This window comes from Mustela lutreola, chromosome 8, assembly GCF_030435805.1.
Source record: "Mustela lutreola isolate mMusLut2 chromosome 8, mMusLut2.pri, whole genome shotgun sequence".
In the NCBI taxonomy this organism is placed as follows: Eukaryota; Metazoa; Chordata; class Mammalia; order Carnivora; family Mustelidae; genus Mustela; species Mustela lutreola.
In genome coordinates this window covers 30,785,941-30,803,825 of record NC_081297.1, presented here as the reverse complement: position 1 = coordinate 30,803,825, position 17,885 = coordinate 30,785,941, and the positions used below count along the sequence as shown (strand labels likewise).

Here is a 17,885-nt window from a genome sequence, read left to right as displayed (position 1 = left end):
TGCTACCCATCATACCAGGTCTTCATAGATTTCCTACCATAGCTTCCTGACCTGAACTGGCTGCCACAGCATTTACTTTTAATTTAAACAGATGTGGCCTGCCATGTATTTATTTTGGTTCCTGTGTTCCTTGATAGTACAGTGCAGTGGTTACGAGTATGTCCTTAAAACCAAGATTGTCTGGGTCTGCATCCCACCTCCATCTTGCTAGCTGTGGAAGTAGAGCAAATTAATATCTCTTTTCTCAGTTTCATCATCTATAAAGTGGGACTACAAATAGTACCTTTCATAGAGTTTGCTGAGGATTTAATACATTAATTTATGAAAAATTATAAGAGCCTGGCACATTGTATGTTCTCAGATGTTAGCAGTAATAATTTTATATGAGGACTTCTAATTTTCGTAGCCTTCTCTTAATTAAGCCTTCCCCTTTGTTGATGAGGACGTTTCCTCTTGAGGAAGTTCAGAGAGAGGTGACTTTTCGAAGGTGTTATGCTGTTGTCTTGCTTACTAAATGTTTTTCTTTTTTACAAAGTATGAGAGAAGTAGTACATACCCATAGTTGTCCATCTCTGTTTCTCACAAGAACAGCAAAAGTATATTTTAAACAGGGAGGGAGGCTTTAGAAAGGTGCTCTGTGTTAGTAATGGCAATAATGATTCAGCAAGCATTTGACTTCTTACTAAGTGCCAGTCACTGTGCTTGGAGTTAAGCACAGCCCTGGCCTCAAGGAGTTTAAAAGCTGGTGAAGGGACGCCTGGGTGGCTCAGTTGGTTAAGCAGCTGCCTTCGGCTCAGGTCATGATCCCAGCGTCCTGGGATCGAGTCCCACGTCGGGCTCCTTGCTCGGCAGGGAGCCTGCTTCTCCCTCTGCCTCTGCCTGCCATTCTGTCTGCCTGTGCTCGCTCTCTCCCTCTCTCTCTCTGATAAATAAATAAAATCTTTAAAAAAAAAAAAAAAAAAAAGCTGGTGAAGAAGGCAGATAAGTAAATTGACAGTTGCAATGTGCAGCTATAAATATAATGTTTAAATGTAGATGCTATAAGAACACATAGAATGAGATGACTGGTTTATATAGTTGGGTTGGAGGAGAAAGCAAAGTCTAAGCTAGTCTTAAAGGATGCACAGAGTAGGAAGGAAAGGAGGTTGCCTTCCTGGTAGAGATGACACATGGACCAATGCATACCCACATGAGAAGAGTATCACAGTGTGAGGAACAGCATACATTATGGTGTAACTGAATTTGAATGTGAAATTGTCATATTTGATCATTTTGACCAACACAAAACAGCAGTGTAAGAAGAAGGATGGTGGGAGGTGGCAAACAAGAGGCAGGACAGAAAGTGTCTAATTTTACCTGATTACAGATGTATGCTCTCTCAGATTTTCAAATAGATGAATATAATTTTTTTTAAAGATCCATGCTTAAGATCGGTACATTTCATTGTATATAAATTTTACCTCAGGAATAAAACTGGAAAATGAATCCTAGTATAAGATACCTGCATGGTGAAGTATTCAGGTGAAAGTGTACTGAAGTCTAGTTTACTTTGAAATACATTAAAACATGAGATGAATGAATAGATACATGATTAAACAGTAAAATTATAAAAGTGTTAATGGTAGAGTCTTGGTGGAAGTTATAGGAATGTACACTGTAAAATGTATTCCCTTTATCTGTATGTTTAGATTTGTTGGGAATAAGTCAGTGTAGAAAATAAAGTCAGGGATGGATTTGAAGGTAGGCAAAAATTATTTTCCTAATTAATAAGTGTTTGTCAAACTACTTAGTGATAAGGTGGCATTAGGAAATTGCCTAATCTGTTGTTGTTAGTATCTCTTGCACCAAGAGCGGAGTGTAGATCATGGCAGGTGCTCAGTAAGTATTTGAATGTTGAATATTCCATAATCTCTGTAATCATGTGAAATTTTTAAGGTTATGCTTGAAGTCCCGAAAGCAAATGTATGCATTTGCTGTCCTTGGTGCCCTCATAGAATACAGTTTCACATAACCACAGGTATACTGTAATATCCTATTCTATAATATAGGTATATGCTACTACATGTTGATCTTGAGAGAGTCGCTTGTTAATTCACCCACCAGTATTTTATGGATATAACAAAAATTTGGATTTTTTCCTTAGGTTTTATTTGATTGATAAAAACATCCTTAAGCAGAAGGTATGACATTGATATACTGAGAACAATTATGTGTTAAGGGAGTGAATTGGAAAGGGTCTGTACTTCGTTCTCCAGATAATTTCTTGTTCAGAAATACTGCATTGCCATCTTATTTTTTTTTAAGATTTTATTTATTTATTTGGGGGAGAGAGAAAGCATGAGAGAGAGAGAGAGCGCGCACAAATGGAGAAAGGTCAGTGGGAGAAGGAGACTCCCTGTCGAGTAGGGAGCCCTATGTGGGACTCAATCCCAGGACTCAAAGATTGCAACCTGAGCTGAAGGCAGTCGCCCAACCAACCAAGCCACCCAGGAGCCCTATTTTTTTTTTTCTTTCTTTCTTTCTTTTTTTTTTTTTTAAAGGTGGGTTGGGGGAGGGTTAGAGGTGGAGAGAAGAGTATTAAGCTGACGTGGGGCTCAGTCTCAAAACCCTGAGATCATGACCTGAGGCCAGTCAAGTAGGAGCTTAACCTACTGAGCCACCCATGTACCCCCAATGCCTCCTATTTTAAATGTGATTTGAGTTCTCTTAAAATTTTCCCAGGGAAATAAGTACCTTCTTTTTCTCATTAATAAATGTGCCTATAGGAAATTTGTTAATATCCAGTTAGTTGTACCCAGTGTTGAAATTTTTTTTTTTTTTTAAATAATAAGTTTTAAAAAAGAATTGGCCTGCTTACTAATTTACTTAGCATGTGCTATTTCCAACATAGGCTTCTCTTTTTACTTTGGCTTCCTCTGGAATACAGTTTAATTTCATAGTACCTTTTTGTCAGCAAAACCAAAACAGAACAAACCAAATCCCTGAAAACTGAAAATCAAAAGGTCACCTTGTTACGCATTTTTTTTCCCCTTCAGCCTAGTAAAGGAAGATACTTAGATATTAAAGATAGAACAGTTTTATTTTTAATTTCACAGATATTTTGAAAATATTTTGAGGTACAGCTGGGCTTGATGCTTGTATAAGGAGGACTATTGTATGGGCTTGTAAGCTTTAACTACCAGTTAACCACTAATCAGCAATCCTATTTGTAAAGATGAATTCATATCTGTATGTAAATTTGCAGAAAATTTTTCCTTTGAGATCACATAAAGCTTTGAAATACAACGTAAAGACTTTTGAGATGTGCACTTATGTAAGAGATGATCATAAACAATGAAATTTAAAATTTGTGTTTCATTGACCACAGAAAGTAATCTGGGCTAGAGAGAAAGTAATTGCTTAGGTGGATCATCACTAAGAAAATTACTATTAATATATTCTTCTTTCTCTTCAGTCTTTATAAATATTTCATGAACTAAACTTCAACTTTTATGGTGTCTTTCATATTCGTGTAAAGAAAATCTGAATCTTCTTCATCATTCTTCCAACAGCTATTTTCTTTCTTTCTTTTTTTTTTTTCTTTAAGATTTTATTTATTTATTTGACAGAGAGAGATCACAAGTAGGCAGAGAGTCAGGCAGAGAGAGAGGATGAAGCAGGCTCCCTGCTAAGCACAGAGCCCGATGTGGGGCTCGATCCCAGGACCCTGGGATCATGACCTGAGCCACCCAGTCACACCCCCCCCCCCAATATTTTCTTGTGTAGATTTTATTATGCATGGATGAGAAACAGTTAATATCTATGTGAATTTTTTCAGTGTTTTCTAAGACACTTAAGTAATTTCTTATGACTCTTTTTTAGAGGAAAAAAAATTCCCCTGAGGTATAAAATCTCTTATTTTCTCATAGATGTACTTGAAGGATACAATGGAACAATATTTGCATATGGACAGACGTCCTCTGGGAAGACACACACAATGGAGGTAACATTTTATAATCTGTACTTGCCTTGTAGTTTGCGGAAAAGAGTGTGCATTCATTCATTATTTGTGAAATTATTTTATCATGCTTAAACATATTTACTCTTTATTGGATTCTCTGATACATACAATATACAGATAACCTCATTGTTGTAATCTAATCAGTCCTGGAGTTCAAATAATGACATTATATACTTGAAATCCTATCTTAACTTTGTTTTATTAGCATAACCACAAAAGATGAGCATTTTAGAATTAATGGAAATTTCTTGTTACTTTATAATGGAAATTTGAAATTTTAAATGTTTCATATGTTTTCATTTCTATTCAGAGCAATTAATTCTCTCCAAATATCTGCAACTCTTTAATAAGAATGTCTCCACAGTTTTTGGTGCTGTTATTAGTAAGATGTGGTCCTGCCTAAACTTTCATCTAGAAAACAGCCCATTTGTTATCTTATGCTGCTGCTACAAAGCATCTGCTTTTATCATTTATCTGAGCATTCTGTCTAAAATGACTGCTTATTTTAGTGTAATTCATATTACTTATTCCATAAAGTTACAGAGAATGAAGACATTTCTAGCATTTGTGTTGATTTGACTTGAAGGAACAATAAAGACATGTGGGAAGAAACAGACTAAAAACCTCTTTCGAAAATGAGTTTATTGCACAAGCATGGATAATCTAAATCCAAAATAAAAGGCTTAGAACCATTGGTAACCCTTATTGTTGACATGCAGTATTTAAATTACCAATGTGTAATACTTGAATTGGATTTTTTGGGGGTATTTGTAGAGCTGTTTTCACCAAAAAATGGCCACAATTACAATTACTGTCCCTTGTTTACTGCAAATTGTAGATTGAAAATTTTTACTTTTAATTCATATTTCTTTGAGTCTCATTTCATTTTCTGTTTAGGGTAAACTTCATGATCCAGAAGGCATGGGGATTATTCCAAGAATAGTGCAAGATATTTTTAATTACATTTACTCCATGGACGAAAATTTGGAATTTCATATTAAGGTATAAAACTTGCGGAAAGATTGTGTTGTTTTACACCTAGAATAATTTTACTCCAAGAAATAATAAATGTTCTTCCTTTTTAAAAAATATTTTTAAAGTTCTTTGGACAGTTACAGTGGAAAGATCATTAGGGTTAGTAAACTGGGGTTCTTTATACCATTAGATGACCTTAAACAGGGTCACAAAACCTCTTTTTTGTCTTCACCTCCTTCTCTATAAAAGTGAAGGAGTTTGTTACTAAACTTAAAGGTTTTTGTTGTTGTTGTTGTTGTTGTTCTGGTAAAGTTTTTATTTTTAAGAGAGAGAGTGAGAGACCACAAGTGGAGGTGGGGGCAGGGAGGCAGAGGTAGAAGCAGACACCCTGTTGGGCCCTGGGATCATGCATGACCTGAGTGAGCCAAAGGCAGCTGCTTAACTGACTGAGCCACCCAGGTGCTCTGAACTCAAAGGTTCTTACTGTTCTCATGAGTCTAATTCATTTTAGATGAAGATACATAATGGAAATTGCTATTTCGTTACATGACCAGTTTAGAGAGTTCATATCTTCCCGGTAGAACATGAGCTGTGGCTGAGTTGTTGATAACTCTGTCCCCTAGTCTGGACCCCATTAACTTTAATGAACAAGTGAATAAATTATTTTAAAATTTTAATCTTTTTTCCTTCATTTCTTTACCTTCAGGTTTCATATTTTGAAATTTATTTGGATAAGATAAGGGACCTGTTAGATGGTAAGTTACAATTTTGCTCTTAGCATTTTAAAATAGCATGTTACCTTTTTTTAATAGTAGATATGAAATCATTTCTAAGAGACCTATATGAAATTGACTTAAATTGTAGGAAACAGGTATATTTTAAAGTTCTTTTAAAGTTAGTTGAATGCTTTTGACTTGTTGAATAACTTACTTAAAGCACATATTTATGGGTGTTTGTGTTTCTTAGGTAGTAATTAGAGAATTGAATTACAGTTAGAGGTTGTGAGTCCTTGTCTTCTGTCAGCTGTCAGTTAGATTCACTGCCCTCAGACAGACTATTAAACCACTCTGGGTTATTGTTATTTTCAAATGTGTGTGGTAGAGGTTGCATTGGACCTAAAATTCTATATTGCTCAATTAGTTTTCTATTTAAATCCCCTACTGTTTCTGCAGTCTTTTTTTAATAGCGGTGTGTTGTATTTTTTAAATTTATCTATTATTAGGTCACTTGGGAAAGGAAACAATCAATTGAATAAGCTATTTCATAGCTAGTTTTTGAGTTGAGGAGAATGTTGCTGATACTCTTCATTTTTCTTTTTCAGTTTCAAAGACCAACCTTTCAGTTCATGAAGATAAAAATCGAGTACCCTATGTAAAGGTACTTATAAAATAATACAGAATGCTTGTTTAGAAAAGCCCTGTGATAAACAATTTTAAGGCTATTGACATACTTCAAAAAATATTTTATAGGGGTGCACAGAGCGTTTTGTATGTAGTCCAGATGAAGTTATGGATACCATCGACGAAGGAAAGTCCAACAGACATGTAGCAGTTACAAGTAAGTAGGATGTTTATTAATTAACACTAGTTAAGGTTCAAAGCTGCCTTAAATGTCTTATGACATTTAAATGTCTTTATGAAGTTGATTAACTGTATTAGATTTCTATGTAAAGTAATGCTTTAGAACTTATTAGTAAGGGAATGCCATGTTTGTTTATAGTTGTTTGTGTTATTTCATTGCAGATATGAATGAACATAGCTCTAGGAGTCACAGTATATTTCTTATTAATGTAAAACAAGAGAACACGCAAACAGAACAAAAGCTGAGTGGAAAACTTTATCTGGTTGATTTAGCTGGTAGTGAAAAGGTAAAATCTTTATATTCTGGTAGATACTTAAGCATTTTTAAAAACTTTTGCTTGAATTTGGACTTTGACATTATTCATTATTAACATATTAGAAACTATAAAATTGGATTTGCTAATATTTCTGAGAGTTAAAAGCTTTGATGACAATGCTTAACCAGTTCCAAATTACTGCCATTTGTGCCATAGTCCAGTTCAGTCAATAGGTGTTACCTTTGACTTAAGGTGTATGATTTTATTGAGAATTTATTTTAGCATATATTGTTACAAATTTTATTAGGTATCCTTTTCCTTACCATACTGCCTGGGGGCTCCCTGTGAAAACTGGTAACTATCCATTAGTCTTCTCTGGTTTGGTTGTACCCCTTTCTTTCCCTTGGTTGATTATTTAATAATTACAGACTATACCATATACCAGTCTGATTCTAGTTTATGCGAAAATTAAAATAAGTTCAAATATTTTAATAATTGATCTCTGTAACAATTTTGGCCATTTTGCTAATTTTTCTTCTGATTAAAATGACATGCCTATTCCCTTTTACTTAAGTCTTGAACACATCCTTCAAAGCCTGTCTTTGATTTTTATGAATTCTGAGAGGTCTTTCTTCAGCCAGTATTGTTAACATACTATTTTATTCTATCTTTAACATATGTATTTCACATCTGTTTAAAAGAAGTTTGCTTTTATATTTAAATTCAGTCTGTAATAGTTACAGTATCAACATACTTTAGCAAATGTTAAAAGCTTTCCCTTTTTTAATGAAGCAAAGGGGGTTAATAAATAGTAAATGGCAAATGTACATGTAAATTTGTTATTTTCAAGAGCACAAACTTGAAATAAAATTTGTTATCTCCTTATTGACATTCTTGTCATGTAACTAGTTACTTGACCACGTTCTCAGAAGTCTAATGCTCAAGAAATAGTGATAGTTTAGAATAAATACTTGCCAAATAAAATCATGAAGGTTTTTGTGCTATTGTTTGTTGGCTATTGATGACCTGAACTTTTTAGAAAATTTGAAGAAGCTTAAAATTTTGTTTCATTCTTTTGAAATCGTATGTGTAGGTTAGTAAAACTGGAGCTGAAGGCGCTGTGCTGGATGAAGCGAAGAACATCAACAAATCCCTTTCTGCTCTTGGCAATGTCATTTCTGCTCTGGCTGAGGGGAGCGTGAGTGCACATCTTCTCTTTCCTTGTTGTTGTCTTCTGGGGATCCATATGTGTAGATGCATGGATGTTTGAGTGAAAGATTTGGTGTGTTTGAATCAGTGTGTGTGAATTAGTTGTCTTACAGGAATTTATAGTATTAGTATGTAGATCTTAGTTCTTCTCTTAATATTAATCCGTTAAAATAACCAAAATCCCTTTGTAACTTACTTAAAGTGTAACATATTTCTGTAACAAATTTTATTCCTTAGAAACCCATTGGTCTTCTATGTTTTTTATGTTCATAGACATATGTTCCATATCGAGATAGTAAAATGACAAGAATCCTTCAAGACTCATTAGGTGGCAACTGTAGAACCACTATTGTAATTTGCTGCTCTCCATCATCATACAATGAATCTGAAACAAAATCTACACTCCTGTTTGGTCAAAGGTTAGTTGTTAAAATACAAAGTGTAAATGATAGGTCTTTTGTTTATTAGGTCTAGGAAAATGCAGGTAGGTATTATTCAAATCAGTGCATTTTGTAATATGCTAGGCAGCTCTTAAATTGAGAGATAATGTAAACAAGGTCCATTTTTAAAGCTGCTTGGATTTGAATTAAGTTTTAGTACATATCAAAGTTAAATGTTAACTTGAGTCAAATTTATATGAGAAGCTTTAATTCAGCATTAAAGAAAATAAGCATTTAAATCAGATAATAAAGAAAAGCTTGACAAATATAATCCTGTATATGTTGACATATGTGATAGGTTAACGTAATGGGATAGCCAAATATGAATTGCTTAACCTAGGAAAGTCGGTAGTGGTGATTTATCTTTGACCTTCAACAGTACTTTTTTTTTTATTAATTTATCCTTGCAAATGAATTGGGAAAATAGGGGCCCTTGTTTTTTTATCCTCATCAGTTTTTTGGGTTTTTTTTTTTTTTTTTTTTAAAGATTATTTATTTATTTGACAGAGAGACATCACAAGTAGGCAGAGAGAGAGAGAGGAGGAAGCAGGCTCCCTGCTGAGCAGAGAGCCCGATGCGGGACTCGATCCCAGGACCCTAAGATCATGACCTGAGCCGAAGGCAGCGGCTTAACCCACTGAGCCACCCAGGCGCCCGGTTTTTTTGTTTTTGTTTGTTGTTTTTTTTTTAAGCTATTCACAAATTTGAGAACTGACACAAATTTACTTAGCTTGTGAATAAGCACTATAGTAATTACAGTTCTTTGTATTTAGTTATAAAGATAATTAAGAATAGTCAAATTGCATAACCAAAAATACATATACACACACACACACACACACACCACTTCATATACATGTAACACCTATGGATTTCAATTGAAAATATTTAATTCTAGTTACTTTTTATTTTCCTGCTATTACTTCTCTTAGGGCCAAAACAATTAAGAACACAGTTTGTGTAAATGTAGAATTAACTGCAGAACAGTGGAAAAAGAAATATGAAAGAGAAAAGGAAAAAAATAAGACCCTGCGGAATACCATTCAGTGGCTTGAAAATGAACTCAACCGATGGCGTAATGGTAATAATTTATGAATATGTCATTTGTAGTTTGTTGAATATGAATGTAAAGCTGTTTTATAAATTTGAGACTAATAATAAATATAAATAAAAATAACAAACCATATCCATTTTTACTTTTTAAGAATTAGGGATCATCAATTAAAATTTAATAAAATCTTTTAAATCCTAATTTTATCTGTATTGATAAATAGAGGCACAGAGGCCATCTTGGAAGCTATAGTAGTCACAGATGGCAAGGTTCCTACAGTAGGGTGAAGCAATAGAATTTGTAAGATTTGGTGACTGGATTTAGAAGATGGAGGTGAGTCAAAAGTAATTGCAAATTCTCAAATCTCAGACTTAGCTGATAAGAAAGTTGGTGAGAGCTGTTGAAATTGAATAAAATTTAATTCATTTTAGACAGGTGGATAGTTTATTAACTATGCTTTCTCTTATTTTAGGAGAGACAGTGCCTATTGATGAGCAGTTTGACAAAGAGAAAGCCAACTTGGAAGCTTTTGCAGTAGATAAGGATATTACTATTACCAATGATAAACCAGCAGCTACAATTGGAGTTACTGGAAACTTTACTGATGCTGAAAGAAGAAAGTGTGAAGAAGAAATTGCTAAATTATACAAACAACTTGATGACAAGGTAGGTATTGTTCATCTTCTAGTTTGTTTTAGAATGTTATGGCATAGGTATTTTTATTTTTAATTTTAATTTTAATATACATCTTCTTTGGTTTCTGTTAACCTTATGAAAATCATTGTAAAGTTGACCCTCAGATAACACTGGTTTGAAATGCATGGATCCGCTTAGATATGGATTTTTACAATAAATACAGTAATATATATTTTTCTTGTGATTTTAATAACATTTCTCTAGCTTGCTATATTAAAATATGGATTATATTTAAATATAAAATAATTTTATTTTATAAAATATATAATTATAAATGTAAAATATAAATGTAAAATTAAAAATAAAAATAATTTTTAAATAAATATAATACATTAACAAAAAATATGTATTACTTGTTCGTTGGTAAGCTTTTCCATTCAACAGCAGGCTAGTAAGAGTTAAATTTTTGGTAAGTCAGAAATTATTTGTGGATCTTTAACTCTGTTGTGGTGGGGGACAGTCAGTGTTACTAACCCTCACATTGTTCAAGGGTCATCTGTATTAATAAAAATACAAAATCACAGTTTCTGTTTTAATGCAGAAATTGTGAGACATAATTATTTTTTTCCTTTTAAAAGAATTTGCAAAAGAAAATTCGGCATTGGGTCATTGGAGAGCCTTAATGAAACGATTTCTTAGAATCAGGGATCTAAGGACTCAAAGGTGATGCAGGAGATTAGAGAGGGAACAAAATAAAGTGGAAATAGTGTTTTCCTATTTTGATTATGTCCGTTAGTAGTGTGAAAAATAAATTATGAACCAGAAAAAGAAGGGGAAAACAAGAGCAGTGGAGAGACGAGAAGTAAATAGTTCTGGTTTTGGTTTTAGGTGATATGTTATATGTGTTTTATTTTATTTTTTAATTTTCTTACTTTTTTTAAAGATTTTATTTATTTATTTGACAGATCACAAGCAGGCAGAGAGGCAGGCAGACAGAGAGAGGGGGGAAGCAGGCTCCCCACTGAGCACGGAGCCCAATGTGGGGCTCGATCCCAGGACCCTGAGACCATGACCTGAGCTGAAGGCAGAGGCTTAACCCACTGAGCCACCCAGGCGCCCCTTAGATGTATTTTAAACAGATATGGCAGTTTTGGAATAGCTGCCTGGCCATAATTTTCAGTAATAAATTTAAATGTTTATTGTTTTTGCTTTTAAACTGTTTTTTTTTTGTTTTTTTTTTTTAATAAACAAGCCTTTTTAAATTGGGTGATGTTACAGTTATTAACTGAAAGAAATTCCAGCTATTTCAACTTTTTTCTAGGAGATTGAAATAAGCTAGGCTGAATTTAGTGAAACAGTTCTGAAATATTTTGGTTGTGGGAATAGTAATCTTCCTATTTGTATTAGAAAATAGAATTTGGTTGTGAGCTACTTCATTAACTTACTACTTTAAAATTCTAGGATGAAGAAATTAATCAACAGAGCCAATTGGTAGAGAAACTGAAGACACAAATGTTGGATCAAGAAGAAGTAAGTTGAATACCTTATGTACTGCTTTCAAAAAAGCTTTATAGTTTGTCACTATTATTTAAACATAAAAGAACCTACAGAGCTTAGAATATACTGGAGTACATCAACAAGTTTTTTTAATATTCCCATGCTTCACTGTGCATATGATACATCATTGGATTAAAGCAAAGATTCACTTCCTCTTAAGGTTTTTCTGTTTTTTTCAGTTTGAGTTCTAACTGGAGGGGAGAGGAAACTTTATTCAGTATTCTTTTCATATAGTTCTATTGGAGTTTTTAATTCTGTCTTCTACTTTCCTTGCTTGACGTACAGTGCTGTTTTATGTCCTTATCTCCCCCGAAACATGTCTTATTAATTCTTGAGAAAGACTTACTATACTGGGCTGGGATAACTTTAGACTGTTCCTCCCTTTGTGGAGAGTATTTCCACATGTAAGTGAAGGAAGAAATACTAAAAACACAATGTTGTATTGTCATTCCTCACTTAAACACATATAGAGGTTTAAAGGGATAATTAAAGAAAGAAAATAACTTATCTCTGAATTGCTTGGACCTGTCTTTGAGAATTGTATAATTTAAGGTATGACTGTGGGATTGAGAATGTCATTGAATGAAACCTTTTTTACTCTCCCACCATGTCTGCCTTCATCAAACCTGTACATTTTTGCCTTCTTTACTTTGATAATAGTTCTTTCAAGTTCTTCTTCTCTAGTGTGTCACCTAGTTTAGATCCTCAGTTTATCTTATCTGGCAGAGCAGGGGGATAATTAAAAAATGGTACTTCATTCAAGGTTTGTTTTGGAGATGGGCGCAAAGATTATATAGTTTCAATAAGGAAGAGATAGCCACCATCAGTCAACTTAGTCCTGGTCACATCATCTTTGTACTTCAGTTATGGCATGTTTTCTCAGAAAAGTCACTAATAAACATCTACACAATTCTTCATTATAATATTCTGTGCTGTTTGTTATAGGACATTTAACATGCATGGCCCCACTTCTTTTTTTTAAAATATTTTATTTATTTAATTTGACAGATAGAGATGACAAGTAGGCAGAGAGGCAGGCAGAGAGAGAGGGAGGAGGAATCAGGCTCCCTGCTGAGCATAGATGTGGGACTCAATCCCAGGACCCTGAGACCATGACCTGAGCTGAAGGCAGAGGCTTTAACCCACTGAGCCACCCAGGCGCCCCTGCATGGCCCCACTTCTAAGTGCCATTAGCATTCTGCACCATTAGAAATACTCCTACAGGGGCGCCTGGGTGGCTCAGTGGGTTAAGCCGCTGCCTTCGGCTCAGGTCATGATCTCAGGATCCTGGGATTGAGTCCCACATCAGGCTCTCTGCTCAGCAGGGAGCCTGCTTCCTCCTCTCTCTCTCTCTGCCTGCCTCTCTGCCTACTTGTGATCTCTCTCTCTCAAATAAATAAATAAAATCTTTAAAAAAAAAAAAAAGAAAGAAATACTCCTACAAATTTCCAGATGCCTCTCCCACTTAAAAGCCACTGATCATAGACGTTTGCAGTATTCTAACTAGCCTCTTGGCTTCTCTGCAGTTCAAATTTTGTATGTTGATGCTAAGTTTTCCTGAGGCATAGCTCAGGTGCCACCCCTTTTTGACCAAAGAAAATCTAAACTTTAAAGCATATCTTCTAGATATCTACTAATTTCTTTTTCTGTGCTCATTATTCATGAACCTAGTATGCCTTTTCCTTTCCATTAAATTAATTTGCACATGACTAAAATTGGCCCAATTCTTGCCACCTTCTTCATGAATAACCTGCAGAAATACTGTTTTAAATACTACCAAGCATAAATAAATACATACATACATACTGCCAAGCACTTTGTCATGTCCACTCCCTCCTTTATGGCTTAGTTAACATTCCGTCATGTATTGCATCTATTTATGTACCTTTTTTTTTTCTACTAGATTCTTCAAAGACAAAGTCTTTTTCATTTTCTTGCTGTCTCCCACAGTGTCTATCACAGTGCCTGCATATAGTAGTCAGTAAATCTGTTGAATGAATAAGTGTCCACACAGTTAATAGCATCCGCATTTTATTCTTTGTTAAATTTGTATACCTTTTTAAAACCTGTATACTTTTATTCTTTCATATAGCTTTTGGCATCTACGAGAAGGGATCAAGATAACATGCAAGCTGAACTGAATCGCCTGCAAGCAGAAAATGATGCCTCTAAAGAAGAAGTAAAAGAAGTTTTGCAAGCCTTAGAGGAGCTTGCTGTCAATTATGATCAGAAATCTCAGGAAGTTGAAGATAAAACTAAGGAATATGAATTGCTTAGTGATGAACTAAATCAGAAATCGGTAGGTTATAATTCTGTTTTCTTAATATTTTAGTAAAAGCATTCTTAATTGAAATTAACTAACTTCTTTCTAGTAAGCTTCATACTGATAGTATCTTTTCTTAAGGCATTCTAAGCCTTAACTTCAGTCCCTCCTTTATATAAAACCTTAGAGGTGAAGGAAGAGAGTTATCTTTTAGTTCCTGAAGATCTGTTAAAAGGTAATTAAAATGCCATTTGAAGACTTGTTGGCTATTCCCAATAGTCTAATGTTAAAGGAAAAATAAGTTTAACTTCTGATTGTTCAGTAGTGTTATTAGATGACTGCTAAGTAAGAAATGTGCACATAAAAATAAGAGAAGGAGATACAATTTTCTATAACCTGGGTTTTGTTTACTATTATATTCCCAGCCCCTGGCACAGAGCCTACCTAGTAGCGAAGTGAAGTGAAGGCTCTTCCTTGCGATTCTGCAATAAATAAGGATCTTTATTTGTTATTATTGCTATAAAACAGGATTTGCCACTCTCCTAGAGTGATGCCAAAGGTAGTATATAACTGTGATTGTGACTACTATACTTGCAGTAGCATCATGGAAGAGCCCTCATACTACTAACATTTTATTACTGTCAATACCAACTTCTTGTCTGGAAACCACATCTAGAGTTGAACTCAGTGTCAGTGTTCACTACTTATTTCCCTATCCATGTTCACCTATTTAAAGAAAAGCAGTCAATCTATTTTTAAAGGTTTCATGCCCCTGATGAGAAATTCATTTTTCCCTGTTAATCTCCAAAATCAGAATTTAATAGTATGGAGGTCAAGGTGCCCTTGAGTTTGCATTATTAGCACATCTAATTACTGTTTGGAAGAACAATGGGAATTTCTTACAACTCTAAGCTGTAAGTTGGTCTTCGGTCTCCAGTTTCAGTCTTTATGACAGTTCTCTCTGTGTCTCAGTTACAAAGCTGAATCTGTCAGCACTACGTTGGTAGTAGAAGTGAGAATCCTTACAGTGTTCTATATGTGTACAGCATTGCTACTCAGTTGTTAGAGGAAATACCTGGTGATTTAGATGTTAATATACACTACCTTATGAGACTTGACAGGTATGCCTGGTATTTTAGATTAAACTGGGTGGACACACTACTGGTACTCAGAAACTTAGGGAAATGTCCAGAAGAAACAACAAACCGAAATAATGGCATCTTTATTAAAAGCAACTGCATTTTTTTTTTCAAAGATTTTATTTATTTATTTCACAGATAGAGATCACAAGTAGGCAGAGAGGCAGGCGGGGGTGGGGGAAGCAGGCTCCCCACTGAGCAGAGAGCCCCAGTGCAGGCTCCATCCCAGGACCCTGGGATCATGACCTGAGCCAAAAGGCTTTAACCCACTGAGCCACCCAGGCGCCCCAAGCAACTGCAATTTTTTTTTTTTTTTTGAAGATTTTATTTATTTATTTGAGAGAGAGACAGTGAGAGAGAGCATGAGCGAGGAGAAGGTCAGAGAGAGAAGCAGACTTCCCGTGGAGCTGGGAGCCCGATGCGGGACTCGATCCCAAGACTCTGGGATCATGACCTGAGCCGAAGGCAGTCGTCTAACCAGCTGAGCCACCTAGGCGTCCCGCTACTGCAATTTTTAATGCAACTTACTGACTTTAAATATCTGACCTGTGGTATAGTGATTAGTTTTAATATGGCCAACTGGGGCTGGACTTTTCAAAATTATGGTGATTTTGTTGCTGGTAAAGCAGCTATTATTTTAAACTTAATTAAACTCAGTAATGCTACTTCATCAGTATCTCCTAGATAATTGCTTATGTCATAATATCAAAGAAGTAGTAATTATCAAGTGGACTTTCCCAGTGACTGTATATGTAGAAAATAGATAAAACACACAAACCATCTAGAAAATTCAGTTCTATTCTTACATTATTTTGCTCAGACTCTGTTTCCAAAGATAAGACATATACTATGGTAATAAAAGAAAATTCAATCTAATTATTTTGGAAGTTTCTCACTTCTAGGTAGAAAACATAACCCAGTCTCAAAAATTAGTGAAATGGGGGGATGCTTAGGTGGCTCGGTTGGTTGGGCAACTGCCTTCAGCTCTGGGATGGAGACCCATGTTGGGTTCCTCCCTCTGCTTCTGCCTCTCCCCCTGCCTGTGTTCTCCTGCTCTTTCATTCTCAACTAAATAAATAAAATCTTTAAAAAAAATATATAGTGAAATGGTACAAACTGTCTGGTTTTCAAAGAGCATAATCTGGCTACTTTACAGAGTCTGCTAGGTCTAAAATATTTTCTAAGTTTAAATTGGGAGCTATCCCAGAACTCAGTAGATCAGTTAGTTCAAAAAACTGAAAATAGAAAATAATGCTTTTGTGAGTCCTGGGTGAACTGAAATACCTGTCAATATTTGAAGTAATCTTTCACTTACTAGGTTTAACTGTGCCTTTTGTTTTGGGTTCTGTTAGGCAACCTTAGCAAGTATAGATGCTGAACTTCAGAAACTTAAGGAAATGACCAACCACCAGAAGAAACGAGCTGCTGAGATGATGGCATCTTTACTAAAAGACCTTGCAGAAATCGGAATTGCTGTAGGAAATAATGACGTAAAGGTAAGTATACTAACCAAATACTAAGTATGATTATCAGTAGAGAACTCATACTTCTGTTTACTACTTAACTTTTACAAAGTTCTTTTCATACCCATTATCTCATTCAAAACAACAATGTGTAGAAGATGTAGCTATTAATTTCATTTTAAATAGGTGAGGAAAGAGGAAGAGAATATGAGATGCTCAAAAGCAGTATCATTTATTTGGATCCCTGTTTGGTTCTTTTCTCTACCATGTAAAGATTTTACATTTAGAGATCATGTTAATAAATTACTGTACATGAAAGTATGTAACTGGGGAACAGTGAAGATTAGCTCAGGGAGTTAACTCATAAATGAATTGGCCTGTGGTTGCTTTTAAATGTTTGAAAAGATAAAAAAAGATGAACACTACTAATTTTAAAGTTCTACTGTGAAAAATTTCAGACATGTAACAGTAGAGAGAATACTACCTTGAACTTCAGAGTTACTAGTAATCAAAATGTTGCAGTACTTATATGTCTTTTATTCTTTCTAATCTTTTTTAAGATGCTAACATTGGTTATGTTAGCACTGGGCATGTGATAAGAAGAAAAGATTAGTGACCTCGTAAATTTTAAAACTTAGACCAAAAAAAGCAAACTAAAACTCTTAACTGCAAACACATGTATATAATACGAAAGATTTGTATGTTGCAGTAGGTATTTGTTTGCACTTTTTCTTCTTGATTAAAGCTTAATTATGTAATAAAGAACAAACTTACACTAGGGTTTATTGTGACAGCCTACTAAGAATAAGATGCCCAGTTTAACAAGATTTGAAAATGAAATAAAAGTTTCCAATATGGAGTACACATTCCTTCTGTTAATTGTTATTCAAAGCTGCTGTGTGTTGATGGAGGATTCGTCTCCTAATCATTTTTTAATGTTGGCTCATGCCATTGAGACAAAAGAAAAATGTTAAATACTGGGTGACTTGACTTACTCTACTTCCCTCCAGAATGTTCCATCTGAACATTGAGGGTGAACTAATATGATAGAGCTATGTGGGACTCTTCGGGGATGAAAAAGTAAATTTTACTTCATACCATTAAACACGAGATAGGTGTTCAAAATTTGTTCTAGATTTGCGTCTTCTTTTTATTTATTTATTTATTTATTTATTAAGATTTTATTTCATTTGAGGGACAGAGAGAATGTGCAGGGTGAAAGGGAGAAGCAAGGCTCCCTGGTGAGCCAGGAGCCTGAGATGGGGCTCAATCCCACTACCCAGGGATATGACCTCAACCAAAAGCAGATGTTTAG

At 34.7% G+C, this 17,885-nt stretch overlaps 1 protein-coding gene across 1 annotated transcript in view; it reads left to right on the top strand.

Moving 5' to 3' along the window:
- The window catches only part of KIF5B (kinesin family member 5B), a 43,903-nt gene that overhangs the window by 12,936 nt on the left and 13,082 nt on the right, over window positions 1–17,885 (top strand). The window contains exons 3-15 of the mRNA XM_059184213.1: window positions 3,909–3,982; window positions 4,898–5,002; window positions 5,682–5,730; window positions 6,297–6,352; window positions 6,445–6,532; window positions 6,718–6,842; window positions 7,906–8,010; window positions 8,295–8,440; window positions 9,394–9,542; window positions 9,985–10,178; window positions 11,610–11,678; window positions 13,798–14,004; window positions 16,460–16,603. Of these exons, the coding sequence (XP_059040196.1) occupies window positions 3,909–3,982; window positions 4,898–5,002; window positions 5,682–5,730; window positions 6,297–6,352; window positions 6,445–6,532; window positions 6,718–6,842; window positions 7,906–8,010; window positions 8,295–8,440; window positions 9,394–9,542; window positions 9,985–10,178; window positions 11,610–11,678; window positions 13,798–14,004; window positions 16,460–16,603 (1,511 nt within the window). The remainder of the gene's footprint in view (window positions 1–3,908; window positions 3,983–4,897; window positions 5,003–5,681; window positions 5,731–6,296; window positions 6,353–6,444; window positions 6,533–6,717; window positions 6,843–7,905; window positions 8,011–8,294; window positions 8,441–9,393; window positions 9,543–9,984; window positions 10,179–11,609; window positions 11,679–13,797; window positions 14,005–16,459; window positions 16,604–17,885) is intronic.